The 24,738-nt window shown below is 43.1% G+C and overlaps 2 protein-coding genes across 6 annotated transcripts; one reads left to right on the plus strand and one right to left on the minus strand.

The window, feature by feature from the left end:
* Positions 1-978: 978 nt before the first annotated feature.
* ss18 (SS18 subunit of BAF chromatin remodeling complex) lies at positions 979-12,615 on the minus strand. Of its 5 annotated transcripts, XM_062404059.1 has the most exons (12): positions 12,454-12,615; positions 11,869-11,945; positions 11,682-11,766; positions 10,642-10,798; positions 9,224-9,448; positions 8,885-8,914; positions 7,994-8,164; positions 7,599-7,676; positions 6,128-6,250; positions 3,737-3,867; positions 3,225-3,287; positions 2,359-2,498 (listed from the first exon to the last, which is right to left on the minus strand). In XM_062404059.1, exons 1-11 carry the CDS (start codon positions 12,520-12,522, stop codon positions 3,270-3,272), a joined length of 1,164 nt encoding a protein of 387 aa, XP_062260043.1. In that variant the 5' UTR covers positions 12,523-12,615; the 3' UTR covers positions 2,359-2,498; positions 3,225-3,269. The 5 variants fall into 5 exon arrangements, with proteins under 5 accessions (XP_062260042.1, XP_062260044.1, XP_062260045.1 ...); XM_062404058.1 differs by lacking the exon at positions 3,225-3,287 and having other exon boundaries at positions 979-2,498; XM_062404060.1 differs by lacking the exons at positions 3,225-3,287; positions 8,885-8,914 and having other exon boundaries at positions 979-2,498.
* Positions 12,616-13,228: 613 nt separating this feature from the next.
* psma8 (proteasome 20S subunit alpha 8) lies at positions 13,229-16,898 on the plus strand. Its single transcript, XM_062404068.1, has 7 exons — positions 13,229-13,435; positions 14,282-14,408; positions 15,109-15,233; positions 15,384-15,506; positions 15,596-15,715; positions 16,284-16,346; positions 16,431-16,898. The coding sequence occupies exons 1-7, from the start codon at positions 13,334-13,336 to the stop codon at positions 16,524-16,526; spliced, it is 756 nt and encodes a 251-aa protein (XP_062260052.1). The 5' UTR covers positions 13,229-13,333; the 3' UTR covers positions 16,527-16,898.
* The last annotated feature ends 7,840 nt before the right edge of the window (positions 16,899-24,738 follow it).

Below are 24,738 nucleotides of genomic sequence, written 5' to 3' on the forward strand. Positions count from 1 at the left end.
CTGCACTTTGTGATGTTGACCTACTCCAAAGAATCCTTCTCAACTAACACACGATGTATTCGCACTCGACCAGGTTTCCTCCTTGGGCCTTCACTCCCAGATCTGTGCTCACCACTTTAAATTCAGCGTTTTAAAGGAGATCTTACAGAGGAGGTGAGTCTCCCTGCCACCTCTTCATCCTCCCCCCACGGCCCCAGACACAGTCACAGGAGGAGTGACTTTGTCCGACCCCAATACCGTCTGCGAGAGCACAGCTGAGGGCAGCAGCTGCCAGGGAGGACTGGTGGGGGAGCGCCCAAAACGCCGGCTCTGCCAAGCGGAGGGGCCGGGGGGAGCCCCAGTGGCAGCTGGGAAGGGTGGGGCGGCCAGCTGTGGAGCAGCAGGATGGTCGGGGTGACTTGGAGATGCCACTAAACCTGAGCGGTATCACACACAATGCACACAAACACATTTCTATACATAGGTGCACTCGTTAAGCGTTCACACTGCCCATCTTTCCTTTAAGGACTTGTGCTGCACTCACACACACACATGCACTCTTATCACTGGCACAGAGGCAGCCCCAGCAGTCTGTGGCCCTCTTAACACCAGCACCGCTCGCCCATCACATGCTTCGGCCACACATCTGGCGTGCCATCTGTATCACTCCCCCCGATGTGACAGGTAGTCCCTCTCCCTCTCTGGGGGGAGCAGAGAGGGAGGGAGAGAGAGACGCGGAGGGTAATTTGGGGTGTAGATGTGCTCTGGACCTCTTCCGGATGCATCTGGACAAAGCAGAGCCGCCGCTGAGCCGGGCGGGGTCATTACCAGCCGGACACTGGCCACCAGATCGCAGATGAAGACAAAACAATTATATCATATGGTCACATCCTGACAGCACCGATAGTGCACATCCGGTTTGTGCCGTCGTCAGAACGCATGATTTTCATCTGCATCAAGATTGAAAGGTCAATCACTAAAAATAAACACAAGTCAAAATATATTAAAGATTCTTCCAATTTATTTGAATGTACAGTTATACATTGCCATGACACACACGTGACCACCACTTGGATGAATGACGGAGAATGGAAAATATTAAAACAGCCATATATAAACAATACCCAGAGGAGGTGGGGTTCCTCTTCTTTCTGCCGATGTATGTATGGGATCGATAAAGTATGCACCGTAAAACAAGATTATCAAGCCAGTGATATAAAACTGCACCAGTCTATACTGTGAAATTAGGGAATCCATTTCAGAACATTTTCACATCTTATGTTACATATTTGACAGTAACAAACTTTATTATTCACACACACAACACTATTCGAATGACATCAACTTAGACATTTATTCAAAAAAAAAAAGGGGAGGGAGGGGGGGGGGAGTTCCTGCATCGTCAAAACTAACAATTACCTACTTGTCGGAAATATTTATTAAACCGATTTGCAGTCATTGGACAAGAGGTGCTTGTATAGAAGAGACAAGGCGCCAGAGAATTATTTTACATTGAGATCTGCTACATATCCCGTTTGAGCACATATATGAGGAGCAATGGAGAATATTGCGTCTTTTGATGTTTTGTTTGGAAATTATCCAAATTTCATTTATATCAAAAGACAAACAAGAAAAACAAACAATAGAGCAACTGTCATGTTTTCAACATTTCTTTACACCAGGTGCACTGTTGAGAGTTTGGCCTTTTTTTTTTTTTTTTTACAGATTCTCTTTTACAGTGACCATGTCATTTATTTAGCAGATCCAATTCAACATAAAAAAGAAATAAGACAAACAAACAATGTGCTGGATGGGATCAACATTTTAAAGATCATAAAAAACACTGACACATACATTTGATGAAATAAACAACACAGCTTTAGTACTAGTTTCTGATGTCTTATACAAAGTTAGCTTGGTCTAAAAAGCATAAAATATATTTTTACATCATCACATACATCAAGACATGTACCATGGCCTAGCGGGAAGTTTGTCTGGTGCATTATTTCGTATGTTAAGCAACCACACGTTTCTCTACTGCTGGCATTATTGCTTCTTATGAACGCGGAGCTGAACCGTAGAGAAACAATGCACCACAGTAGATTGAAACTGTACATTTAAATCTCTGTTATCCCAAGAAAATGAATTTTGTTAGCTCGTTTCACAATCTGCAATGCTGAAGGATAAGGCAGTTCCATTTTTTTTTTTTTTTTTAAGGCATTGCTGCTTAGTGACATACTGGAACAGAGGAGAGTCACAGACTTTGACACTGATCAAGTCCATGTACGTGACCAACAGAATACTTTTTACAGGCAAGGATGACAGCCTAAAAGAGGGGGGGCAGACGTATCTTGTATTTTTGAGTGTTGCATGTTCGTTTGAGAGAATCTCAGTGAGCTGCAACCATCTTTAAAGTCTGCTGAGTGATCGACCGGAGGTCAAAGCTCAGACAGAGATTAGAGCAGAGCTGTGGGGGTTGCTGTGACCTTCTCTCAATGCTGGTAATTTCCGTACTGGCCCTGTGGAGAGAAATATGACAAACAGATGTTACTCAAAGTAAAAGCACAAAGTAAACACTTCTAGTCTCAAATCTCAATGGGGTGCAAAAAACATGTTCCGCAAACCATGATTTATGGTGCATTTGCTGGTTTTGACCAGCAGGTGGCAGTATGGCCTCAACTTGTGTGCTCTATAGTGTAACTTGTTACCTCAGGTTTCAGCTGCAGTTTGGCAGAGGACCATTTGCCTCAGTAAATAGAGGATACTAACTTCAAGACAGGTTCATGTAGTATTGAATGCATTTCTAAACAGGGGTCGAAGTATGTGTTTGGAATTAATGGCAAATACATAAGGAACAAATTTGGAGACAAACTTTGACATTTTCATATACATAACATCATAATGTGAATATCAATCATTTGAAAGTTTTATAAAAAGTAAAAACTCATTAAAACCAGTGTTGTAAAGAGACACAGTCAAAGCAGCTAAGCTTTGGCTGTCTCACTGCAGATAATAAAGCATGCTGTGTTTCTGGACCTCATGACTTATAATTCGACCCCTGGTTAATAACAAACCAAAAAGGAGAGAAAAAATAGAGATAGAAAAGAAAAAACTTCGAGAAAAAAAAAGAAAAAGATGGAAGAAGGATAGAGACAAAATAGACAGAGGAAACATAACAAATGAAAAATTAGGCTAGGTGGTCAAACGTCTAGATTGGACATTGAGGTCTTCACAGCAACCATTACCTTTGCTTCTTATAGAGCTAGTCAGGGGTTCAAATCCCCGGGTCTTTATTTCCTCATGTGCCCCTGAATATTCAAAGATAAAGATATCAAAGAGTAGCTGTGGTCCCCACATGAGACCACAGGAAATACAGGGCAACAAAAAGGTCTCCTCTTAAACACTACAGCAGACTGCATCACGTTTAAGGAAGAATCCTCTTACAGCCCTCATATTTCACTGGTATGGCATACCACATTAGCCAGGATATGACTCAGGTTAACAAGTGACACGTACACACTCTAGTAACACATACACTCTTGACGGGAAGAACACAAATTACCCCCCAAATTTGATGACAGCATGCACAACATACTACCTTTTAATGTTTACCCTCTAACTCCACTCAGGTTGATGTCTCACTGAGAATAACACAACATATACAACTCATTCTGGCAATAAATATCATGAAAGGGACAAACTAAGACCGATGTGTAGACAAGTCTCTGTGACTGTCCAGTATTGTGGGTTTACTCACTTGGTCATAACCGTAAGGGCGCTGCTGCTGGCCCTGGGGGGGTCCAGGTTGAGGAGGGCGATAGGCCCCATACTGCTGCCCCTGCCCCTGAGGATAGTTGGGATACTGCCCGGGGGCACTTTGGGAGGGACCTGCGACAAACAGAGAGAACTCGGTGTAAAGTTATGTACGTGTATAGCTTTGAGTAAACTTAGACACTGTCAATAAAGACTAAACAAAGATACTTCTAACTTGTCCTTACGTGCAATCTAGTTCTGTTCACACTGGGAATTTTCTTCAGAATGCAGGAAAGGTTTGTCTTTAAATTTGATAATTTAAAACCAAAAAAAGCTTCCTTTAGACTTTAGAGCCACTGAAATGATCAGTTCCAGTTTGAGCTGTATTTTTTCTGCCAGAACCTGTTTCAGAGCAAACTGACCTGACCCTGGCAGGCCTTCTGTGTTTTGTGTCATCATGAACCCGAACCAAACCCAAAATTTGTGTTACCCAGTCCCTGATATGCATGGTTATTGCTTGGTTCCCTGAATGACAGACATGTACAACGACAAATAGATATAATTTCACAATATTTGGCTGAACCTGTGCTGGACCGATGGGTTACGATAGGTGCGGGTTAGGTATCCAAACTCTAGTTTACATCAAGTCATAAAACTATTTGTTATATGAGCAGAAGGACTATTCTGATGTACATCAGCTCGATAATGATCAAAGTTCCGCCCATAAATCATGTCCAATTACTCTTGGAACTAAGGTGAATCCCTGTTATCACTAATCGGCTAAAATAAGAATAGCTGATATATGGTAGATATGTCTGACCCATTGGTTTAAGGTGCCTCTTAACAACGCTGACTCAGTAATGAATGAGTGAGTAAGGTGGAGAGTCAGGCGGCAGTTCCGTAATGCGAGGAAACATCAAGGAAATCCTGTTGGTTTTCATTAGAGGAGCAGGCTTCGTTAAAAAAGAAAAAAAATCTTTTCATCAGCCTCCATAAACTGTAGTAACCTCTGCCGACACTGTTAAAAAGTGGGCAAGCCTGACAGGGGCTGGAGTCAAATGAGGCCCACGCTGCATTGTTATGTGCCCATAATAACTTATACTGTGGAGGATGAGGTTGTGTGGACCTGCAGGAGAAAGCATTTGTGTTTGCCAGATGAAACTCACCTCACAGCCACTGCCTCTCTAATACCTCATTACTGACATGAGCTCTGGCTCAGACAGTGGGAGAGTGATGGAAAGTTCCAGTTGAAAAAAAGGATGAGGGAAATAGAAAAAGCCTTGAGAGCTGCGAGTACTGCAAACAAACTGCAGACTTTCTAGACTTAATTAATTGTGATTTACTCTCAACGCCGAGAACGGAAGTGGACAACTTCACTCAAAATATTTTTTACTCATTTAGATGTAGAAAAAAAACTATGCTTATAGATCATTCCCAGGTGAGAGCTGCACAGAAAAAAAAACTTAATTCAATTCAGGCCCTTTGCAACCTGTGCATACAACTAATAATTGATAAATAAAAGGTCTATGGACGCCACTGCAGCCATAGATTTTATGCAACATTACCTATATGAGTCAAACAGGCAGCCACTTCTCATAGAATTAACAGGAGAAAAGACGGAGTTATATATAATCAACATTAGCTCAACGGCAGCAGCAGACGAGGTCCTGCGTTGCTAGGCAACACAGTAGTTAGTGGCGCTCTCCTTTGTACAGCTAAATAACTGTCAAATATTTGTTGCAAAAATCTGTCTGAAAGTATCTCTGAGAGTCTTGTACACTTTTATAATTTTCAAATATTGTTAAATGTAACTAGTCTAATCAGCCTCTGAAAAACATGCTGTCGCAGTTTACAAATATTAAAAACTGCAGAAACAGGCGTTTGAGTCAGAAACTTGCACCTGTCACCGTGTGGTGTATCAAAACAGCAGCGGCTGAGTCTCGGCTGCAGCTGAATTGGCTCTTTCAAGCACATAATAATGTACTGTTACAATAACAAAGTACATTTTCATTCTTAACCTAACTTCAGACAGTGTTAACTTAAAACATTTATTTGCCTTTTCTTCCATAAGTTGCAAAGACTAAACTTCTTTAATTCCAATACTGCAAAATGTTTGTTTGGCCGGTGAAACACACTTTACCCAGTTTCTGTGCCCATCAGCCAGAGATCTTGCCCCACTACCTCAGAACAGTGTCTCATATCAAACTGAATCAACAAGAGTTAAAAGAACACCTTAATGATTTCTTCTTCTTTGGCAAAGTTACATTTATGAGCAACAGTAGCCACCAACTCACTGAGGAGGAATTATTGTTCACCAGTTAAAAACATGATCCAGGAGAGCATATGATGTCTGCTACAGGACTTATATGAGGCCCAGTTTGATTTGGTAACTCACCGTAAGCCTGCTGCTGTGGTGGGTAGCCCTGCTGACCTGGGTACTGCTGCTGAGGAGGGTAGCCCTGCTGCTGAGGAGGGCCTTGCTGATATGCTTCCTGTTGTTGGCCATACTGGGCATTACCTTCAGGGGGCGACACGGGCATCGTGAGCAACATGTTAACAGCACAGCAGCAAATCCCACAGGTAGATTCTTAATGAGTTTTTTTCCAGGGGCAGATAATGTCTCCAATATACTCAAATGTATTGTGGCTTGTTCTAATGGAAAGAAGTAAATAAACGACTAAAGCGCAAACAACGAATACAAATTGTGACAGATTTATTTAAAGCTGCAGGCATTAGACTCGCTTTGGTGTTTTGCTCCTGTCAACGTCTCCGATGGCTCTCTCCCACTCAAAGAAAAAAAAAAATCACTTGCATACATCTCACACACACCCGCCCAGCCATTTCGACCACTCTCCAGGGCAAATGTGTGTGACGCATGTAGGTGAGACGAGTGCGTTTGTACCTGCAGGGAACAGGGAAAGAGCCTCGAGAGTGAAAGGAGTGAAACGCCAAACCAAGTTTATACATGTTGAGTACTGGATCCATCCGATAAGCACTGCATGTATATCTGCAAAACTATTGCAACAAAAGGAAGCAGTACTGCAAACTTTTCCACAAAAATGGTTGAATTTTCTTTATTTCACATAAAAGGACACATTGGTGTTTAAAAACGTCAAAAGGGAAATAGTGTGGTAAGTAAAGGAAAAAAACAAACATAAGGTAAATGTTAATTGGACAAAGAAAGAAAAAAAGGAGTGGTTTAATATTAATCTTAATTATACACCAAGAAGGAAAATTGGCTGAATGTCAACCATTAGAGAAAAATGCAGCAATAGCATATTTCTGGGAGAAAAGTTTGGGAGATTTGTTAGTCAGTACTGTGCTCTTCTGCAAATCATATGAATTACTAATTTTAGTGTGTGAATAAAATCTGTATTAACAACTAATGGCAGACAGCTGCATGTAGTTACCGAACTCTCTAATTACCTACTACTCCAAACAACTAGTAGTAAAGGCATCACATGTGGCGATCTCAAGGGTGAGCATCTTAATCTCAATCGTCTTTGGTGCAGTTTGACGATGAAGACCCACACGCCTCCGTGACTTGTCTCAGGTAAAGCCACAGGTAGAGCACCAGCCACGACTGGGGGATGTCATTACAAGACAGGCTGCTACCTTGACGTCGGACTGCAGCAGCACCTTTTGGACGAGGGTGCATTCTGGCGCGAGGATGTTAACTCAAAATTAGCTAACACATTTTGGTCTTTGTTAGAGCCAAGGGTCACTTTGATTCCCCCAGAAAATGAAGAAACTGAGGCTTTCAATCCGTCGCAGTCTCTTTACATCGTTGTGTATTAACACAACTCCTGGGTTCATTTTCCTTTTTTGTTGTTGGTTTTCTCCAAGTGACCGGAGGGTTCTCCTACCTTCTGAGGCTCCCTGTCCTGCGTGACTGTACTGGTCCCCATAGTAGTCTTCCTGCCCTGGGTACTGCTGAGGGGGTCCTACATACACATACACAACATACACACAAGTAGATTCAAGGTGTTGTTGGATGGGTTGTGTGGGGGGAGGAGCAGAGAGGATGGATTCCTTGCTGCTAGTTTTCGCTAGAAAGCTGTCCTTTGGTCACGCGACTACTTTTTTTTTATTGGAGGCTTTAGATTACATCTTTAGTCATCAAGATGTCTGTGGGCTACAGCAGTGGAAATAAAGGAAATGAGAGGAACAATAGTAAGAAATGCAGAGGGGAGGGTTAGGGAGAAGGAAAAACCAACACTCACAACTTGCACACATGACAGACACACGCTGAGGGGTATACCTTGCTGAGGAGGTCTGTAGGGTGGCATTGGCCTCTGCCCCATGACATGGTTCCCCTGGTTGACTTGACCCATCATGCCCATAGGGTTCTGTTGTCCTTGGTAGTGCTGTCCGCCACCACCAGGAGGCATGTTATACTGCTGGGATGGGGGCTGCTGGTGCATCATGGGGCCTGAAGTATACCCAAAAAGAGATTAATTTCACACTGTACAAAAGACTGGTAATTTTCATTAATAAAAACTGTAAAGGAGAATCTGTTTAAAACATTTTTTTTCACAATTAAAAGTGACTCAAAGTGAAAAGAAAAGTAAATTGAAAGTATTACAAGACATTATATTTTTCATCAACACAGAAACAATAATGTTTTAAGACAAAGGACATATTTGAATGCAAAGTCTTATTAAACAATGTGCAAGCAACTGCGAGAGTAAATGCTGAATCTCCTGATGATTTAAAACCTTGCAGAAATGCATGTTTGTCAGTACTGCTACCTGATAAGAAACTGATTTATGGATTAATTGATCCACAATTCACTAAAATAAGACAAGGAAAAACAAACTAAACTTAAACACTTGCAGGCGACACACTAACATTCATAAAAAAGGTAAGCTAATATGTAATCATTAATATCACGTGCTGTAGAATTGGAGGTACTATTAGCATAACATTTATTCTGCTATCTTTAGTGCGAGCAGTCAAACGGTCCATCCTAAATGGCCTCCTGGCTGTTTGCTAAACAAAGATCACAGTATTGATGCAATAGTATAAAATCTCTGAGTTTAACTGAACAGCTGAGTGAATCAACAACTGGATTCACTACATTAGCAGGAACAACTGTACTGGATTAGAGAGAGATGCTGTGTTCAAACAAACACAGTTTGGAAATGCTTACTGGATTTACTGGGGGGGTCAGTCTGTATTACTACAGAGAAACAAAAGAGACACTGTAACCATGGTAACTGTACACAAAGATAGCGAAAGCTATAGTCCTAAGATAGAATGACTAAACTTTGATTAAAACTAATACACATTTTCATCAGAAAGCAAACTAAATCAAAACCGATTGCTAAAATTAATGTAAAATAACACTACAACACTGAATACACATACTGTATAAGCAGTATATGTTTTTTTTCAAATGCAGGTGATGATGGGCAGCTACGCCAGTACAACAGGTAAGGTATTGGAAGTCATCAAAACCGAGAGCAATCTAATAACGGAGCCATATTACCTTGATTGGGCTGCATGTTCATGTTTGGCCGTGGACCATAGTTTGCCATGGGTTGGCCCTGGGTCATGTTCATTTGGCTCTGAGCTGGTATGCCCTGAGAAGAGGGGACGGCGTGATTGTAACCACCCATCGAGCCATGACCGCTGGGGGGCATATTCATAGAGCCACTGGGCATGTTTGGGGGCTGGTTAGGACCTGGTCCTTGCATGGGCATGTGATTAGGCCCTGGAAAACAACAACAGAGATGATTCATGAAAATACACGTAGATATTAAGTACACATAGGACTGGGTGATACGATAGTGATAATTATCATGATATAACGTTCCCTCGATGGAAATATAAGACATGGTCAATATAACGTCTAAAGAACTCATTCCATCCATGTTGTGAGAGACAACATAAACAATAATAATGATCGCTGCACCGAACCAATCATGTCGCTGGAATAGAGTTACTGCCAGGACAGGTTAGGTTGATGCACACAGCAGCGTAAGAGGAGCACCCGACAGCAGCACAAGTGCTAATGTTTGGGTTCCTGCATAGAGGTGGACGACTCTGCATCGATGCAGTGACTGAACATAATCAGATCATGTTTTCCACTTCGTTCATAGTTTCAGCGGGTTTTCTACCCCTGAATAATTATAACCATCACTGCTTCAGGATCAGACAGACACACATTCAAAGGTCAGGTCTTCCAGTGTCAGTCTTAGTCGGAGTCTGCTTCCTCCTCAATAATATGAACGCATTCATGAGTAATGCACCTGAGTGCAGCGGCGCTGATTGGATATATATCGCGATATAAAAACGATAGACTGATTAGGTAAAAAAATTTCAGGAAGCCTTAAGTACATATAATTATAAAGATGTTGTGGTAATTGCAGCACTGTGGACCAGTTTGGGTTTCCATAAAAAAAAAAGTTTTTAGTTGTCAAAGTTTTTATGATATAGCCCTCCAACCTGGCAGAGGGTACGGGTAATACTAAGATAATAAGATAACAAGCCTTGATTACATTTCTTTGCAGTTTGGCTACAAGTCTGTTGTGAGGTTAAACCTTAAACATAGAAGGCATAGTGTGGTACATCCGAAGGAAAAGTAAATGCCATTAGAAAAACCACATAAAGTGGAAATGATTAAGTGCTACATTTTCTAACAAATATTAAACACAGCAAACAATAAAATAAACAATGTTACTAAAGCAGAGAGCATATTCAAATGGAGAACAAGTCTAAGACCACCAGAACTGGCAAATGGGTGACATCACCCTTCAGCAAAGCAGCCTCCCTCACATTTCCGTGGTGTTGCTAGGCAACCCAAGTGAGACAGGCACTGAGGGAGAAGAAGGGGAGAGAAAAGAAAGAGAGAGGAGGGAGGGAAGTTTGTGTGTGCGTGTGTGTGTGGGGGGGGGGGGTTCTTACCAGGCATCTGTCCATTCATCTGGCTCTGCATGTGTGGGGCTGGAGGGCCACCGCTGACCATACCCTCAGAGGGCATTGTGTGACCGTGAGGAGGCTGAGAGGGAGGTCCACTTTGGTTCATCCCACCAGGGCCCATGGGCATGTTTTGAGTGGGTGGCTGAAAGTGCAATACACAGACACAAAAACACACATCAGCCAGCTATAAACACATCTTAGCACGTCACTCAGAGGAGAACTTGGGGAAAAAAGGCAACACATTCAGCACAGTTGTAATGTTGCCGAATAAACAGGGAAAACAACCATTAAGAAAGATTCAACATGTGTAAATGAGGGCTACAGAAAGACATGTGGTACAATGAATACACACATACTTACTGAATAAAGTATAATCATTTAAGTCATTAATAACTAGAAATGTTTTTTTAATGAATGCATTTAAGGGTCAAGGAACACACATATTTAAAAAGCTCAGAAACTCCAATCTGGGCTGTTGCAGGTCAATGTGAGGTGGTGATACTTCCCATAGAGCTGTGGGGCTTCAAATAGACAAGGCTGAGACATTAAGACTTGTGGCCTTTAGTCTTGATCAGGCAACATTAAGTTTGGATTGACCATTTCCCTTAAAGCTATGACAAGAAAATCTTAATGTTTAAAACTAAAATTATCTTGTTATTTTATTATACACAGCTTTTTATATTGAATCATTCATTGTAAAACTTGTTGGAAAATATACACCTAAAATAAAGCATGTAGGGCTGATTAGTGGAGGGACCAAAATAAGAGTTTATTATTCAATGTAATTGTTTGCTCAACATCCTTATTTTTAAGATAATCCTGTATTAGTCCCACAATGGGGAAATCTGCCATGTTACAGCAGCAATAGTCAAGAAAGGCATCATTAAGTAACATGCAATTAAGACTTAAGTGAGATGTGTTGTACATGATCTCAACCTGAACCACCCCATGGGGCAGAGAAGTCCCTCAGGTGTTCAACTTTACTCTTCACTCACTGGAAACAATCAGCATGGACCAATACTCACAGCAGGGAGGAGAGACTGCATGTTCTGATTGGAGTCTGCTATCGTGGCGAGGTACACTAGATTTCTGTGCAGCATCTGTTGATACCTGGAGGAGGTGGAGATGGAGAAGCATCAACATACACCTAGGACTTATATCCATGTGAGCTTACAGCTACAGTGACGTGAGAGAGAGGGGGGGACAACTTACTGTGAACACTCAGCTGTTTTGCCTTTACTCTGGAAGTCCATTATACACTGGATCAGATGGTTGTTTTCGTCGAGTAGCTGGGACAGTAAAGGCAGAAGATTGATCACACGTCTGTGACATGAAATAAAATTACCCACACTGACTAAATTGGCAGACAAATCCCTGTTGTTGTTGATAGTTATTCTGCTGTAGTTTGGAAACACCGGGTGATGGAGGGGAAGAGGTGATGGGGGGCGTTTTTTGTTAAATACGAGTGTGCATTTCTGGCTAACAAAAGAAGCGTCCTGCTAGCTTAGCTGTGCCCGGCTAACAAAACCGCAGGCCTCCGGTTCATTATGAAGAGCATGTAACGGGTCGCTCCGGTGAACCGACAGGCGACGCAGTGTGCCCACGTGGCGCCCTGACTCCGGAGAGTTTCATATTCACCGCGCTTTGACCCCTGCAACGTTTTAACCGCCCCCGAGCTGTTAACGGGCGGACTTGGATTGGGCCACTGCTACGTGCGTTAGCTCCGCGGCTAGCGGCGTAGCGTAGCCTCCATTCCGCGACGCGCTAAAAAAAAGAAGAAAAGAAAAGATGGATTACCTTTTGAATTCCCGCGGGTGTAATGTCGCCTTTTCCGCGCTGCCTGTGAGGTGCGAACGCCACCGACATGGTGATATCGTAAGAAAGCGACGTTACCTAGAATATAAAGTGTGAAGAAGCTAACACACTTAACAAACCTGGAGAACTCGGACAGGGGAGAATGGGATGCGATTTCGTAATGCAGCGGTCCAATTTGGGGGGGGATACAGCCCATTGGAAAATGTAGTATGAGGGTATTGTGCATTTTTACGACACACGAATAAATAGGATGTATACACAAATTATAACGATCCCAATATTACTATGAATATTCTTAAGTATGATTTAAGGGTCATTGCTTTAACCAAATGTAATTGTCAGTCCCACCTTTTTCATAGAGTGGAACAGTCTAGCTCTCGTTCGAAATGCCACGGGAAATGGACTACTCGACAATAAAGGGGAAACAGAGATTTTAAACATTTGATATTTATTTCTAAAAGTATGTTAATATCATGGCATCAACTTCAAGGTAATATTAGTGTATACGGATATTCACTACTTAGGATTTTACAAATTTAAAAGCCAACATCTCACTTAATAAACCACGGGAAAAACTAAACCAGGGTTTAAATATTAATTGGAAAGCTTTTTTTTTAATTTTTTCTTGTGATTCTGTTAAACAATATTTATCTAGTAGAGCACTGACGCAATTTAAGATATAACAACCCGCAGAGATTGAACAACTTTCGTCTGGTGTTTTGGTATCGCCCGAGTTCAGAGGTCCCGCGCATGCGCAGTTTCCGGCACACTGCTGCACACTGAGCGGCTTGTTGCTAACTAGCTGAATCACTTTTGTGTCAGTCTCCCTCTTCTCGTTTGATTGTACTTGTCTTGCGGTGCAATGGCGGCACGATACGACAGGGCTATCACTGTCTTCTCTCCCGACGGCCATCTCTTCCAAGTGGAGTACGCACAAGAAGCCGTGAAAAAGGGCTCCACTGCGGTAAGTCCTTAAATTGAAACTAATGCTAGCGTTAGCAAGCGGTTGTTAGCTAAGCGGCCAAGCTAGCTACTAGCAGGCACTCGTGTGTTAAGCTAGTTTCTTTATTTCTGACACTGTGTTACACTCAAGTGTTCTGATTTAAAAAATATATAAACCTAACTGGAATATCAGTCCATTGCTTTCACGTGATATGTTTAAAACAGTTCGCTGCTTGTGGAAATAAAGAGCCAGTTGCCATTAGCGAGCATTTTGTCGCTGTGTCACTCTCACAACAGTTTCAGTTTCAATGTGAACATGTCATCCAGCGCCAGAAACGATGCTACTGCTTAATTCGGTCTGCGAACTTGCCTGTTCCTGTGTTAACTGTTTAAAACACACTACACATTCTCAACAATAACATTTTAAAATGTGACAGAATCTTGTTTCCAATATTAGCTTCTGTGTGGTGCTCCGTAGATACAGTCAATGAAAGGTCTGTTATCATCACTGAAGTTGCAGCTAACTCGGATTCAAATAACCTCTGTAGTTGTAAGTATATCTCAGTAGGTTTTACAGGAAGAACAACATCAGATGTTGCATTCACGTCCATTGACAGGTGTACGTTTTTCTTCACAGCAGATTTAAGGTGTAAACATGTTGGGCCTACAACTCTCATACATCACTGATAAACTGAAAGGAATCACTAAGGTTCCAGTAATCATGTGACGACCGCTTAGAAATAAGGTTTTTAGTCTATAAAGTCAGTTGATTTGAAATTCTCAGTATTTGCTGTTCACTACTTTATGATCTCTGCCTGTAGGAGTCGACTTTTCTGTGGTTAATCTTGATTCTTTTCTTTCTCTGCAGGTTGGAATTAGAGGTAAAGACATTGTTGTCCTCGGCGTTGAGAAGAAATCTGTGGCAAAGCTGCAGGAAGAAAGGACTGTCCGCAAGATATGCGCCCTGGATGAGCACGTCTGCATGGCCTTTGCAGGTACCTCGACACAATCAGTATTTAATAACTGAATAATACTTTCACTATAGCTACTTTCAGACAAACACTGGACTCCTCAGTTCCTCAGTATGGTCTCTGGGGGAGGTGCATGTGTGAACGCAAAAAATTAAGTGAGAGGTTCAAAAGTTTCTACAGACTTTATCTGCCTTGCCTCCTAGTATAAAGTCAGCAGAAATCCAGGAGTAGTCAATTTGTGAACACAGCAGTGAACACCGCTTTCTCACACTTAGAAGACACAGATGAAAATGACAAAAGAGTTTGTGGTGATAAGAGGTGACGACGGTGTCAGGCTGCGGATCTTGGCAGAAGAGTTAATACGTCACATCCTCCCGCTGCCTGATGCACCCAGCTGCTCTGAATCCAGCTTGAATAATCAGGAGGATTTGATGCTGTTGTGCAGAGAACCTCCCGCTGTGTTCTGCATGTGTGAAAGGCAAACTCTGGTTAAACTCTGTAGCCAATTTTTGGGATTTTACCCATAGGTCATGTCTGAGAACAGCTTATATAACATCACAAAGTAGAATGCACCTAGTATTTAGTTGTCACAGCTCAGTTTGATTTGACCGAGGAATCCAAAGACCAGTTGTCACTGTTGTACTATTCAAGGACCTTTTTTGTCTTTCCTGTTGCATTTTCTTTGTATGCTCTATAGCTATTTATTCTCTTTCAATATTTTCAGGTCTGACAGCAGATGCCCGTATTGTGATAAACAGAGCTCGGGTTGAGTGCCAGAGCCACAGGCTAACTGTTGAGGACCCAGTCACAGTGGAATACATCACACGCTACATAGCCACACTGAAACAGGTATTTGGCTTTATTACCATCCATGTGTTGTTTACTGTTGATTTATCATAAGGCAGAGGTAGGACTCTGCTTTCATTCAGGGGAAACATTACTTTCTGCTTTTTTAAGAATGACTTGTCACATGACTCTGTTTGTTGGACATATTTGTAGCGCTACACTCAAAGCAATGGCCGCAGGCCATTTGGCATCTCTGCGTTAATTGTTGGCTTTGACGACGATGGAACTCCTCGGCTGTATCAGACAGACCCATCCGGAACCTACCATGCCTGGAAGGTCAGTGAATTTGCTTTGTCATGTTACACCTTGACAATAGTCAGTATAAAATGGATTAATTATTGTTTTTTTCTCTCTCTAAATATCAGGCAAATGCAATTGGCCGTAGCGCAAAAACTGTGAGGGAGTTCTTGGAGAAGAATTATACAGATGAAGCCATTGCTGGTGACAATGAGACGATCAAGTTGGCAATCAAAGCTTTGCTGGAGGTAAGGTCAAATTGAGTGTCTGCATTGTCATATTGTAATTTGCACAATTGCTAATAACTACATATGCTGATACTGAGTAATTACTAAGCTGTTTCAGAGTACGATTACCCTACTTCCATACAAATACTTGATTCGAAGGCATTTTTCATGAGTCACAAATAAATGACAATGTGCTGTAGATATTGTCACTTCAGATGTAATAAAGTCTACAACAGCATGAATTAAATATATTTAATTTGTCAAAGTGACACTCAGGTGTGAACCATACAATTATCTGCAGTAATCGTTTACAAGGTGAAACCTTGTTTTTTTTAGCAAAACCTCCCCTTTACTTTGAGTTTTGATATGAAGCAAATCAAATAAATTCTGCTTTTGGATAACTATTTTGGCTTGTATGTGTATTATGACAGTCTGTAATACTTTGAACAATGTAATGCTAATTAATTGATTACAAAATTAAATGAAGGGGCATTATTACTATAGATATTAGAGTGGAAATACTCGCAGAAGTCAAGGACTGATTTACTGTGTTCAATTGCACTTAATAAACTCAAAACTGTGTCCCTAGGTGGTCCAGTCAGGAGGAAAGAATATTGAACTTGCTATCATCAGACGGAATCAGCCACTGAAGGTAAGTTGTTGCAAATTGTATCTCTTTATTTTCTTTACTACCTTGTTTTTTATTCCTTATATTAATTCAATTCTCTGTTTGCAGATCTTGGAATCCAAGGAAATTGAGACCCTGGTGGCAGAGATTGAGAAGGAGAAGGAGGAAGAGGCAGAGAAGAAGAAGCAGAAAAAATCCACCTGAAGCAGTTAACTTAAGTTTTTCTTTGTTGCACTTGGATGACAACAGGTTATTTGAGTTGCAAATATCTGTATGTTTTCAGAGGCTTTACTCTTATTGGTTTGTTATAAAGTGTTGAACCATAACTTGAGATCTCCACCAGTTGCAAAGAATCAGTAGTTCCTATACTTCCAGCAAGTGAGTTGACTGACGTGTAGATGCACATTCCCTGATCTCAAGTTAGGGTTTAGATCATTAAACTACACTTAATGGAGGCTTTTATATCATTCACCAAACAGCTGGGATGGTGATGAATCGCAAATGTAGAAATAAACCATTTGTAACATTCAGAACCATAACAAAACTTAATTCTCAATAAAAGCCGACTTGTTTGTAGCTTGTTGTTTTTAGTTATTTATTAAAGTAGTTACAAGAGGGTGTCTACTCAAAGGACTTGAGTAATAATTGTCATTACTGGAGGTGCACTGACCGGTTTCTTCAAAATGAGAGTAGAGGGACTTATTGATTATCCTACTGCAAAGCAAGTGCTGCGGTAAAGATAACTACAGTTTAAAACGCCACCAGCGGCAGTGTGGTGTGCGGCTATAAACGGCAATGTTTTTCATTTATCAGCATTCTGTGGCACCGGCCTATAAATGGAGGAGAAAGGCAGCTCAGGTTGCTTTATAAAGCGCTCACCTCTCCCTCAGTCATTTAAAACAAATTAGCAATGAGTGAGCGAAGTGTCTAATGGTGGCCCAACGAGACCCCTTTTTTTGCCTCTCCCTTTTTTTATTTCACCCTAAATTCGCTTATCAAGCAACCACTGCTCTGAATTCTCAACGACACAATTATGGCCGGCGGTGTGGTAGGGCTGCTTAATGGGATCCTGGCCTCAGACCCCAGTGGGAACTTTCAGTGACTTTAATCTGGAGCCCTTTGAAAAGTTGTGCCGTGCTGTGCTGAAGAGCCCCAGGGTTCCCTCTGACTCTCACCAAAGACATAATGGTGAATGGTAAAGTCCTTCATTTAGAGTCATCTCCCCAAGCCAGGATTTCCTGAGTGGGTGCCCTGGCTGCCTTGACTAGAGCAATTGCACTTTGTCTGCAATTTGTCTTGTTTGTGAGTCTTATATGTTGGTGTTTGGGCTGATGTCAGAGGATCAATTAAGCCTCTTAATATTATTTCCCATACATGACGTCATGGAATCCTTGGAGGGCAGTACAAAGAAAAAGTGCGGTTTGCATGACTCACCATCAGCCTTTTCAACCATGAACTAATTGCCACCCACGTATTTCAGATCAGAATCTGACGAGATGAAAATGTTGTCACAGTCCCTTCGTTTGTCCGGAGGTGTTAAACCCTCTGGATGACAAAACATCTAAAGGTAACCTTTCTTAAAGTTTGGTCTAAGTGATCCTGCAGCTACAGAGGTTATCTGATCCATCTTGTCAATATCGAGCAAGAGCAGCTTATTCTGCAATGCCGCTAAGACTCCCAGGCTTCTGAACTGCTTGTGGGAAGAGTTTTATTTTTCTTTCTTTTATTTATTTATTTCCTCTCTTTTTTTTGGCATTGTTGTTGCCCATAATCAGCGCTTCTGTGCCTCAGGACAAAGTCCATCTCTCTCATCACTGGCTGCTGCTCATCATTAATGCACAAAATAATGGCTTCACCAGAGGTCATCAACGGAGGAACGAGGCCCGAGGACATGTACTCTCCAAGCAAGAATGCACACTGCTGCGGGCTGTCGACTGAGTGCATTGTTTGTATGCACACACACACGCATCTTGCAGGCCAATTGCACACACGCATAGCAAAGGCAGTATTAATGTGAACACATAGCAGATTTTTTAAAAACAGTGTCTGCATCTCCTTCACTTGCTCTGTCAAGGCAAAGTGAGCTCTTGTGTTAATATAGAACAAATACATCCCTCATCCTCGCATCTGATTGAAGTTGTCGCATGGTTCCAACATCTGACGGCGTGACCCTTCTCTAATGATATCCCTCACTTTCATCTCGAGCTGATTTTCCAAGTCACAGGCAGGTTTCACTTTGAGAATCTACATTTTTGTCATTCTGATGTGCCACCCACGGGCCATATTTCAAAGCATGTCCCTCCTGGGATCTTTAAATTTTTTTTAGAGCAGAATGTCCTTAGGTACAAATAAGGCAAATGCTTCAAGGGTAGAAGCTCACAGACAGTTGTATCCTTGGGGAACTAAGGTTACATTAGTCCTCCGTCAAGACTGCCTCATTACTCACGGTGCTGTTGCCGTCCTCGCCAGCAGAGTGCAGTGTTGCATAAAAGCAGCGTCTCTCCATCATATCGCTTACACTTTCATCTCACTTTTTGTCCTACAGATTGGCAGCCAGACTCCTCCAGCCTCACAGTGAGCCCAATCTACGGGCTGCTGACATGTTTCAGTCTCTTTTCTTGTAACGGGCGGCCACAAAGGCTCTGAACCACTGAATCCACGAAGGGAGAGTTGTTTTTTTGCTTAAAATTGTCAGATGAAAAAGCAACATTGCTCGTGTCCTGGAGCGATGGCCAAGCTGTCAGAGTGTGTTGGGTCATAAAAGGCTATGTTCTCAACACTGTCCCTTTTCTGCTTGTCACATGTTGACAGTTACCCACACATACACTATTTGTGTATAGTAGATCAGCCCGCCTGCACCAAGTGCCCTTTAGGGCTCTGCAGTGTGGGGTAAAGTTTTCAGCATATTGGTATGCAGGCTTACATATCCATAAGCGATCAAAATATGTTCCCTTTTAATGTTCTCTTTTTACTTCTAGCTCTAGGGATACATTTTGAATATCATTCTATTATCTCATATCACACATCTCATCTTCTCTGTCCTTAAATCTCTCCCCCCCCTCTTCCGCTCTCTTCCACACAACTCGCAGCAAATCTCAATTTTCAACTGTTTCCTTCTTTAACCCATCCTCCGCTCTTATCGCCATTGCACAGAGCGTCGTACACAGCTGAGTAACAGAACCCGCAATCAGCTTTTGGTTGCCGTTTACCTTTGCCTCCTCCGGAATACTAACAGTTTGTGTGGAGAGACTAAAGGCCCGGTTTAGAGTTACCCCTCGAGAGTCACCTGTCAGGGGGGGTTTGTCTCACAAAAGAATACAAGTGCATCCTCCTCTAATTGAAAGTAGACACCACTGGGCCAGATAGAGGGAAGGAGGAACGGGGAGAACAGGAGAGACGAGGAAGGCGAGAGCGAGACGAGGGGGAGAGGCGAAAAGGAGCAAACAGAGCTAAAATAAACAATTCCCAGGATGCTGCGGGGCGAGAGCAAATGGCCCCGGGGTGCCGTGGCCTCGCAGGGCCGTGGCAGAAGCCAGTCACACACATCACATAGCATTACTTGGGATGGGGTTACAGGAAAATGTCAGCCGACGCATAAGGAGGAACCATCGGCCCATAGGATAATTCGATTGCCTGAGGGAGGTGCAATCTTGCATTCCCACGATTCCTCTCTTTCCACCCACACCCTCTTTTCATTGTATTTTGAATCCATTTTTCTTTCTCATCTATTTAATGTTTTCAATTCTGTTTTTTGCTCTGCTAGCCACGTATCTTTACGCATGTGCTGTCGTTTTTTTGTAAATGGAGTCTACTGTGCCCCTGTGATGGGTTATTACAGTACATTTTCCATGTGGTTTCCTCGTCTAGCCCCATGGGAATGTTGAATTACAACCTGGTCTTTGTCAAAAATATGTCCCCACTTGTCCTCAATGCACTCTCACGGCATTATGGGATGCATGCATCACTGCTTGAAGAGCAAAGAATCATGCTCCTTCCAGTCTTTCCCCTGTGGCGGACGTGGTCAAGATGACATTATTTAGAAATATGAAATGACTCACTACGCGTTTTTACGTCTTAAGCAGATGTGTATGATTTTAAATATGATATTGCTCTTTATCCACCTTACTGTATGCCTCTTGAAACATTGATTGTGGCGCTCGTTGCAGCAGCCGCACATATGCGTTTGCATTAGACAAAGACCGAGAGAAAAGATGGAGAGAGCAAAAGAAAAAAGAGACAGCGCTAGAGTTCAGCATGGATATCTGAGTGCGTCTGACAGAGAGGACAGCCCTGGAGGCAGGTCCCAGCCCTTCAGCACCGAAAATGACACATGACTGCTTTGACTTTTGTCATCCCCTGTCTCCCTCCGCCCCCAAAACCAAGCCTCCAACAAACACCGAGGCGAGCACATATACACACTCACACACACACACACACACTCAAAGACACACACAGTCACACACTGTATACTGCTTAGATTACATTATCTTTATCCCCGGGACATGAGCCCTCCTTGTTGGATGACATTTGGGCTTGTGCAGCACTAAGGTTACCTTTCTTTGCCCCTGAGTTAGAGATGCCTGTCTGCAGCATGCATTTGAAATGAAGGATGGGGGAAAAATCAGATGAGAAAGATTTCCAAAAGCACTTTGATCAGAGGCATCAACAGTCACGCACAAACTTGTTAAGCAGTATGTAAATTTGGGCTGATACTGAATAAAGTTGCCAGAATGGCATGAATCCATTGTGCTGCGATGATCAAAATAAAAGAGGGCTTCATACGCTGGAGGGCAAGAAAGTCACAGACATGAAGGTTTTTTTCCTTCCTCTTTTTTTCTACAAAGGGGCTGATGGGATGCAGAGAGGAGAGAAGGAGGGGAGGGAAATGAAAGATAGGGGAAAGCCTGGAAGGATCTCAATCTAAATTAGCCGAGTAGAAGGAAGACTGTGCTGAATGAGACATATAATTAAAACCAAAGTGATGAAAACATCAGCACTCGTTCAGTCACTCGCCAGATGAATTTCTGAAATTGCTACTTGGGTGATGTGAAGCTGTTTCAAAGCTGAAGGTAGACCAAGGCTTTTGTTAATAGCGCGCCATTCTGCCATGAACTCTTTTTCTGGGCTCTTTCCCTCCCCAGGTCTCTCCGTCCGCCTCCTCTCCCTGTGTCTTTAGCCGTCCCTCGTTCTCTCTCTCTCTCTCTCTCTCTCTCTCTCTCTCCATCTGACACCCTGAGATGAATAGATGCTGTCACAGAGACTCTTGTAGCCTGTCAGCTTTTAAACAAACAGTTAGCACAGGGATCACTTTCACAGGAGATCTCCGCGTGTTAGGTGAGGTTATCAGCCGCAGCTTGTTGTGTCCTGTCCCATGTGGGCGGACCCGCCCTGTGATTCAACGGAGAAACATGACTTCACACCTGTGCCGGTTTCATGGCTCATCCTGCAGCACTGCACGTCAAACCGAGCGCTGCACTGAATCATTGCATTCATACGTTTCTATCGGTAGTTTAGCGGCATTGTCCTGCGTTTTGTCAACCATGCTGGAAATTGTGTGTATCCTGGCACGCCGCATGTGTAACAAAATGTCTCCGGCAGTTGGAGGAAGTATTCAAACCAAGGGCCCTTTCCCTCCCTCCAGTAGAGTTTACCTCCGGTAAATCTGTCCTCCGCCCAACAAATGTCCCTGCACTAAAAAGGCCCCCTCAAAAAATAGAAAGAGAGAAACAAGCCCGACTTTTGTGAGGTCGGGGGAAAAAAAAAACTCAACCCCCTCAGGTGTGTTCCCTCTCACTCTTCCTCCCTGCACCTGCACAGAGTCTCTCAAGTCCTCCGTGTGTCTCTCCACACAATGGAGACAGTGCACAGCCTCTGGCGCCTCTCTCCAGCTGAGAGCCACCTCTCTCCAGAGGACAGGAGAGGAAAACTGCCAGCACTAACAACTGATCCTGGCAGATAAAGGAGCAGATAGGCGCTACAGAGCGGTGCCCTCAGTGCTGCTGCCTCCAGCTTTGAGACAATGATGGGGACTGAGACTAAATGTGGCCGAGGATGCGGAGGTCAAAGCGAACAAGTGACCGAACATAGGTATATATTTAATACAGGTGGTCCACAACATGTTGTCACGTTAAAATTATTTGATTGTTTCTGCACAGGGTCTGGAAAACCTGTTCACATTTACGGGGTAATCGTGTCATCTGCACTACTTTTTGTTTATTTGTTTACAGGAGTAACGACTTTACACCTACCGGCTTGTATGAGAGATGTCGTCACCTACAGGCACATCAATATACACAGTTTCGACAATTGCACCACTTATATTCAGGGAGTGTTACAGCTTCCCCCTATTTTAAATGCAGATGCTATTATACTACCTTTCCCCCCCCACTTATTTTCCTCAGCCAAGGATGTTGTGCTCTACCGTGACCCTCTATCATTTTGTTTATTGATTAGTTTGTTTGTTTGTTTGCAAGATTTCACATAAATTACCAGACATTTTACCATGAGACTTGGTGGAAAGCTGCAGTACAGGTCAGCCACAAAACGTTGGTGTGGATCTGGATGAGGGGGGCCAATCCAGGGAATAAATCCTTTTGTTTGACATATGTGTCATATTCCACATTCTCATTCAGAGAATATTTCATGGATGACATTCATGAGTTTGTGCCATTTCGTGCAGATCCAAATAAAATTCCATTACTATTGAATTTAATTGTAGGCAACTGATGGGCCTTGGTGGAGGAATGCACTTTTGTGTCTTCCATTATAGTTCAATTTGTGAACACCTCACCATCAACAGTGTCAGCTCAACCGCAAACACAGGGCTCTTCTGGTCCTTTTTTTTTTTTTTTTTTAATATGCTGTAATGTGGTAGTGCCAGGACGGATGACCCAGCACCAGATCAGTGTACCACTCACGCTCCCGAGGGCAGCTGACTGCGGCAGCAGTTAGGCGAGACGGCCGTCGCAGGTCGCCGGGGCCACAGCTGGGAACCCCCGGGCCGGAGCGTTGACCTGATGTGATTAAGCGTACATCCAGCTGCAACCGAGCGATATTACGTGGAAATAGTGATACCCCTGGAGAATTTTTGTTACCAACGTAAACTTTGCTGTTGGATCCTAATCCAGAAATGGGACATTCATGGGATCGCTTTCTCCCCCTGCTATTTCTCCCCAGGTCCAGTCCAGAGTGTGTGGTCTATAAGAGCCAAGCTCCCGGAATTTGTCCTGAGAAAGACCTTGATAGGACTGGGGTCTGAGCGAGAGTGCTTATTTTATTCTCCCCCATGCTGCTGCAGGCTATGGCTGTGTTAATGCAATGGCAGGGATCTTTGAAGTTGTGACTTTATGAGACAAAAGCTAATTTCCTTTCCTTTGTTCATTATCGAGAGAGACTTCCAGCCGGGCGGAAAGCATGCTGTGCTAATTATTCCATTCATGAGTCGTCTCTAAAGTATGTAATGGATTTCACTGGGCTTTTCACAGGTAAGCAGGGTGATATGTCGCGTACACGTCTGTCAACATTCTGGTTTACAGCGATTATAATGTATTCTCACTGGATAGCGACGAGCGAATTGTCACATGTTCAAACACCGGCTCCGAACACAATCAGATGAGACGAGAGCTCAGCTGTAACTTTAGATGCCAGGTCGCAAGTTGGTTGTAAGTGTAACTCTAAATTGGGGCTGATGCACAGTCGCACTTTCCGCTGCGTTTCCACAAAATGCAGATTTATACGACCAGAACCACTTTGCAACTCATTAAGATCTGAACCCAATTTCACAAATGAGTTTCGGGAGTTTGCGGGGCCAAGTTTCGGCATGTGACATAATGGGATTTCCATCTTTACCCGAAACGCAACTTGGCAGAGCATGAAGGGAAATGCAACATTTCACTTTCCATCTTCCCCTCATACCAGGATGCCACCCACAACACCTGAGCACTCCCAAATGAGCGTGAGATGTGTGTGTGTGTGTGTTTGTTTGTGTGTGTGTTTGTATGTATGTGTGTGTCACTCCACGGATGTACGATGTTTATCCTGCCGCTCAGAGTAAGATCAGAGAACAAAAAACAGGTGATACAAGTAAAGCCATATACCTCCTCCACTGCTGCGTATCACCCCTCCTCCTCCTCCTCCTCCTCCTCCTCCACCTTCTCCTCCACCACCTCCACCTCCTCCTCTCTCCCCTGCTTTGTTTGTGCTCATTTCATTCTGTGTGCAGCCTCCTGGCAGGCAGGTCAAGGTTTGCCCTCGCACCACACACCATTTCCCTCGCACGCCGCCTGGGGGAGGAACACTGGAGGCCCGAGGCAAGGGCAAGCCCAAACAGCTCACACAACATTGCCGCCATCACCACCTCTAACCATACGAAAATACTGAGCTCAGAATCACACTGCTGGATCTCTATCTTTCTCCT

Source organism: Platichthys flesus, chromosome 14 (genome assembly GCF_949316205.1).
Source record: "Platichthys flesus chromosome 14, fPlaFle2.1, whole genome shotgun sequence".
Taxonomy (NCBI): Eukaryota; Metazoa; Chordata; class Actinopteri; order Pleuronectiformes; family Pleuronectidae; genus Platichthys; species Platichthys flesus.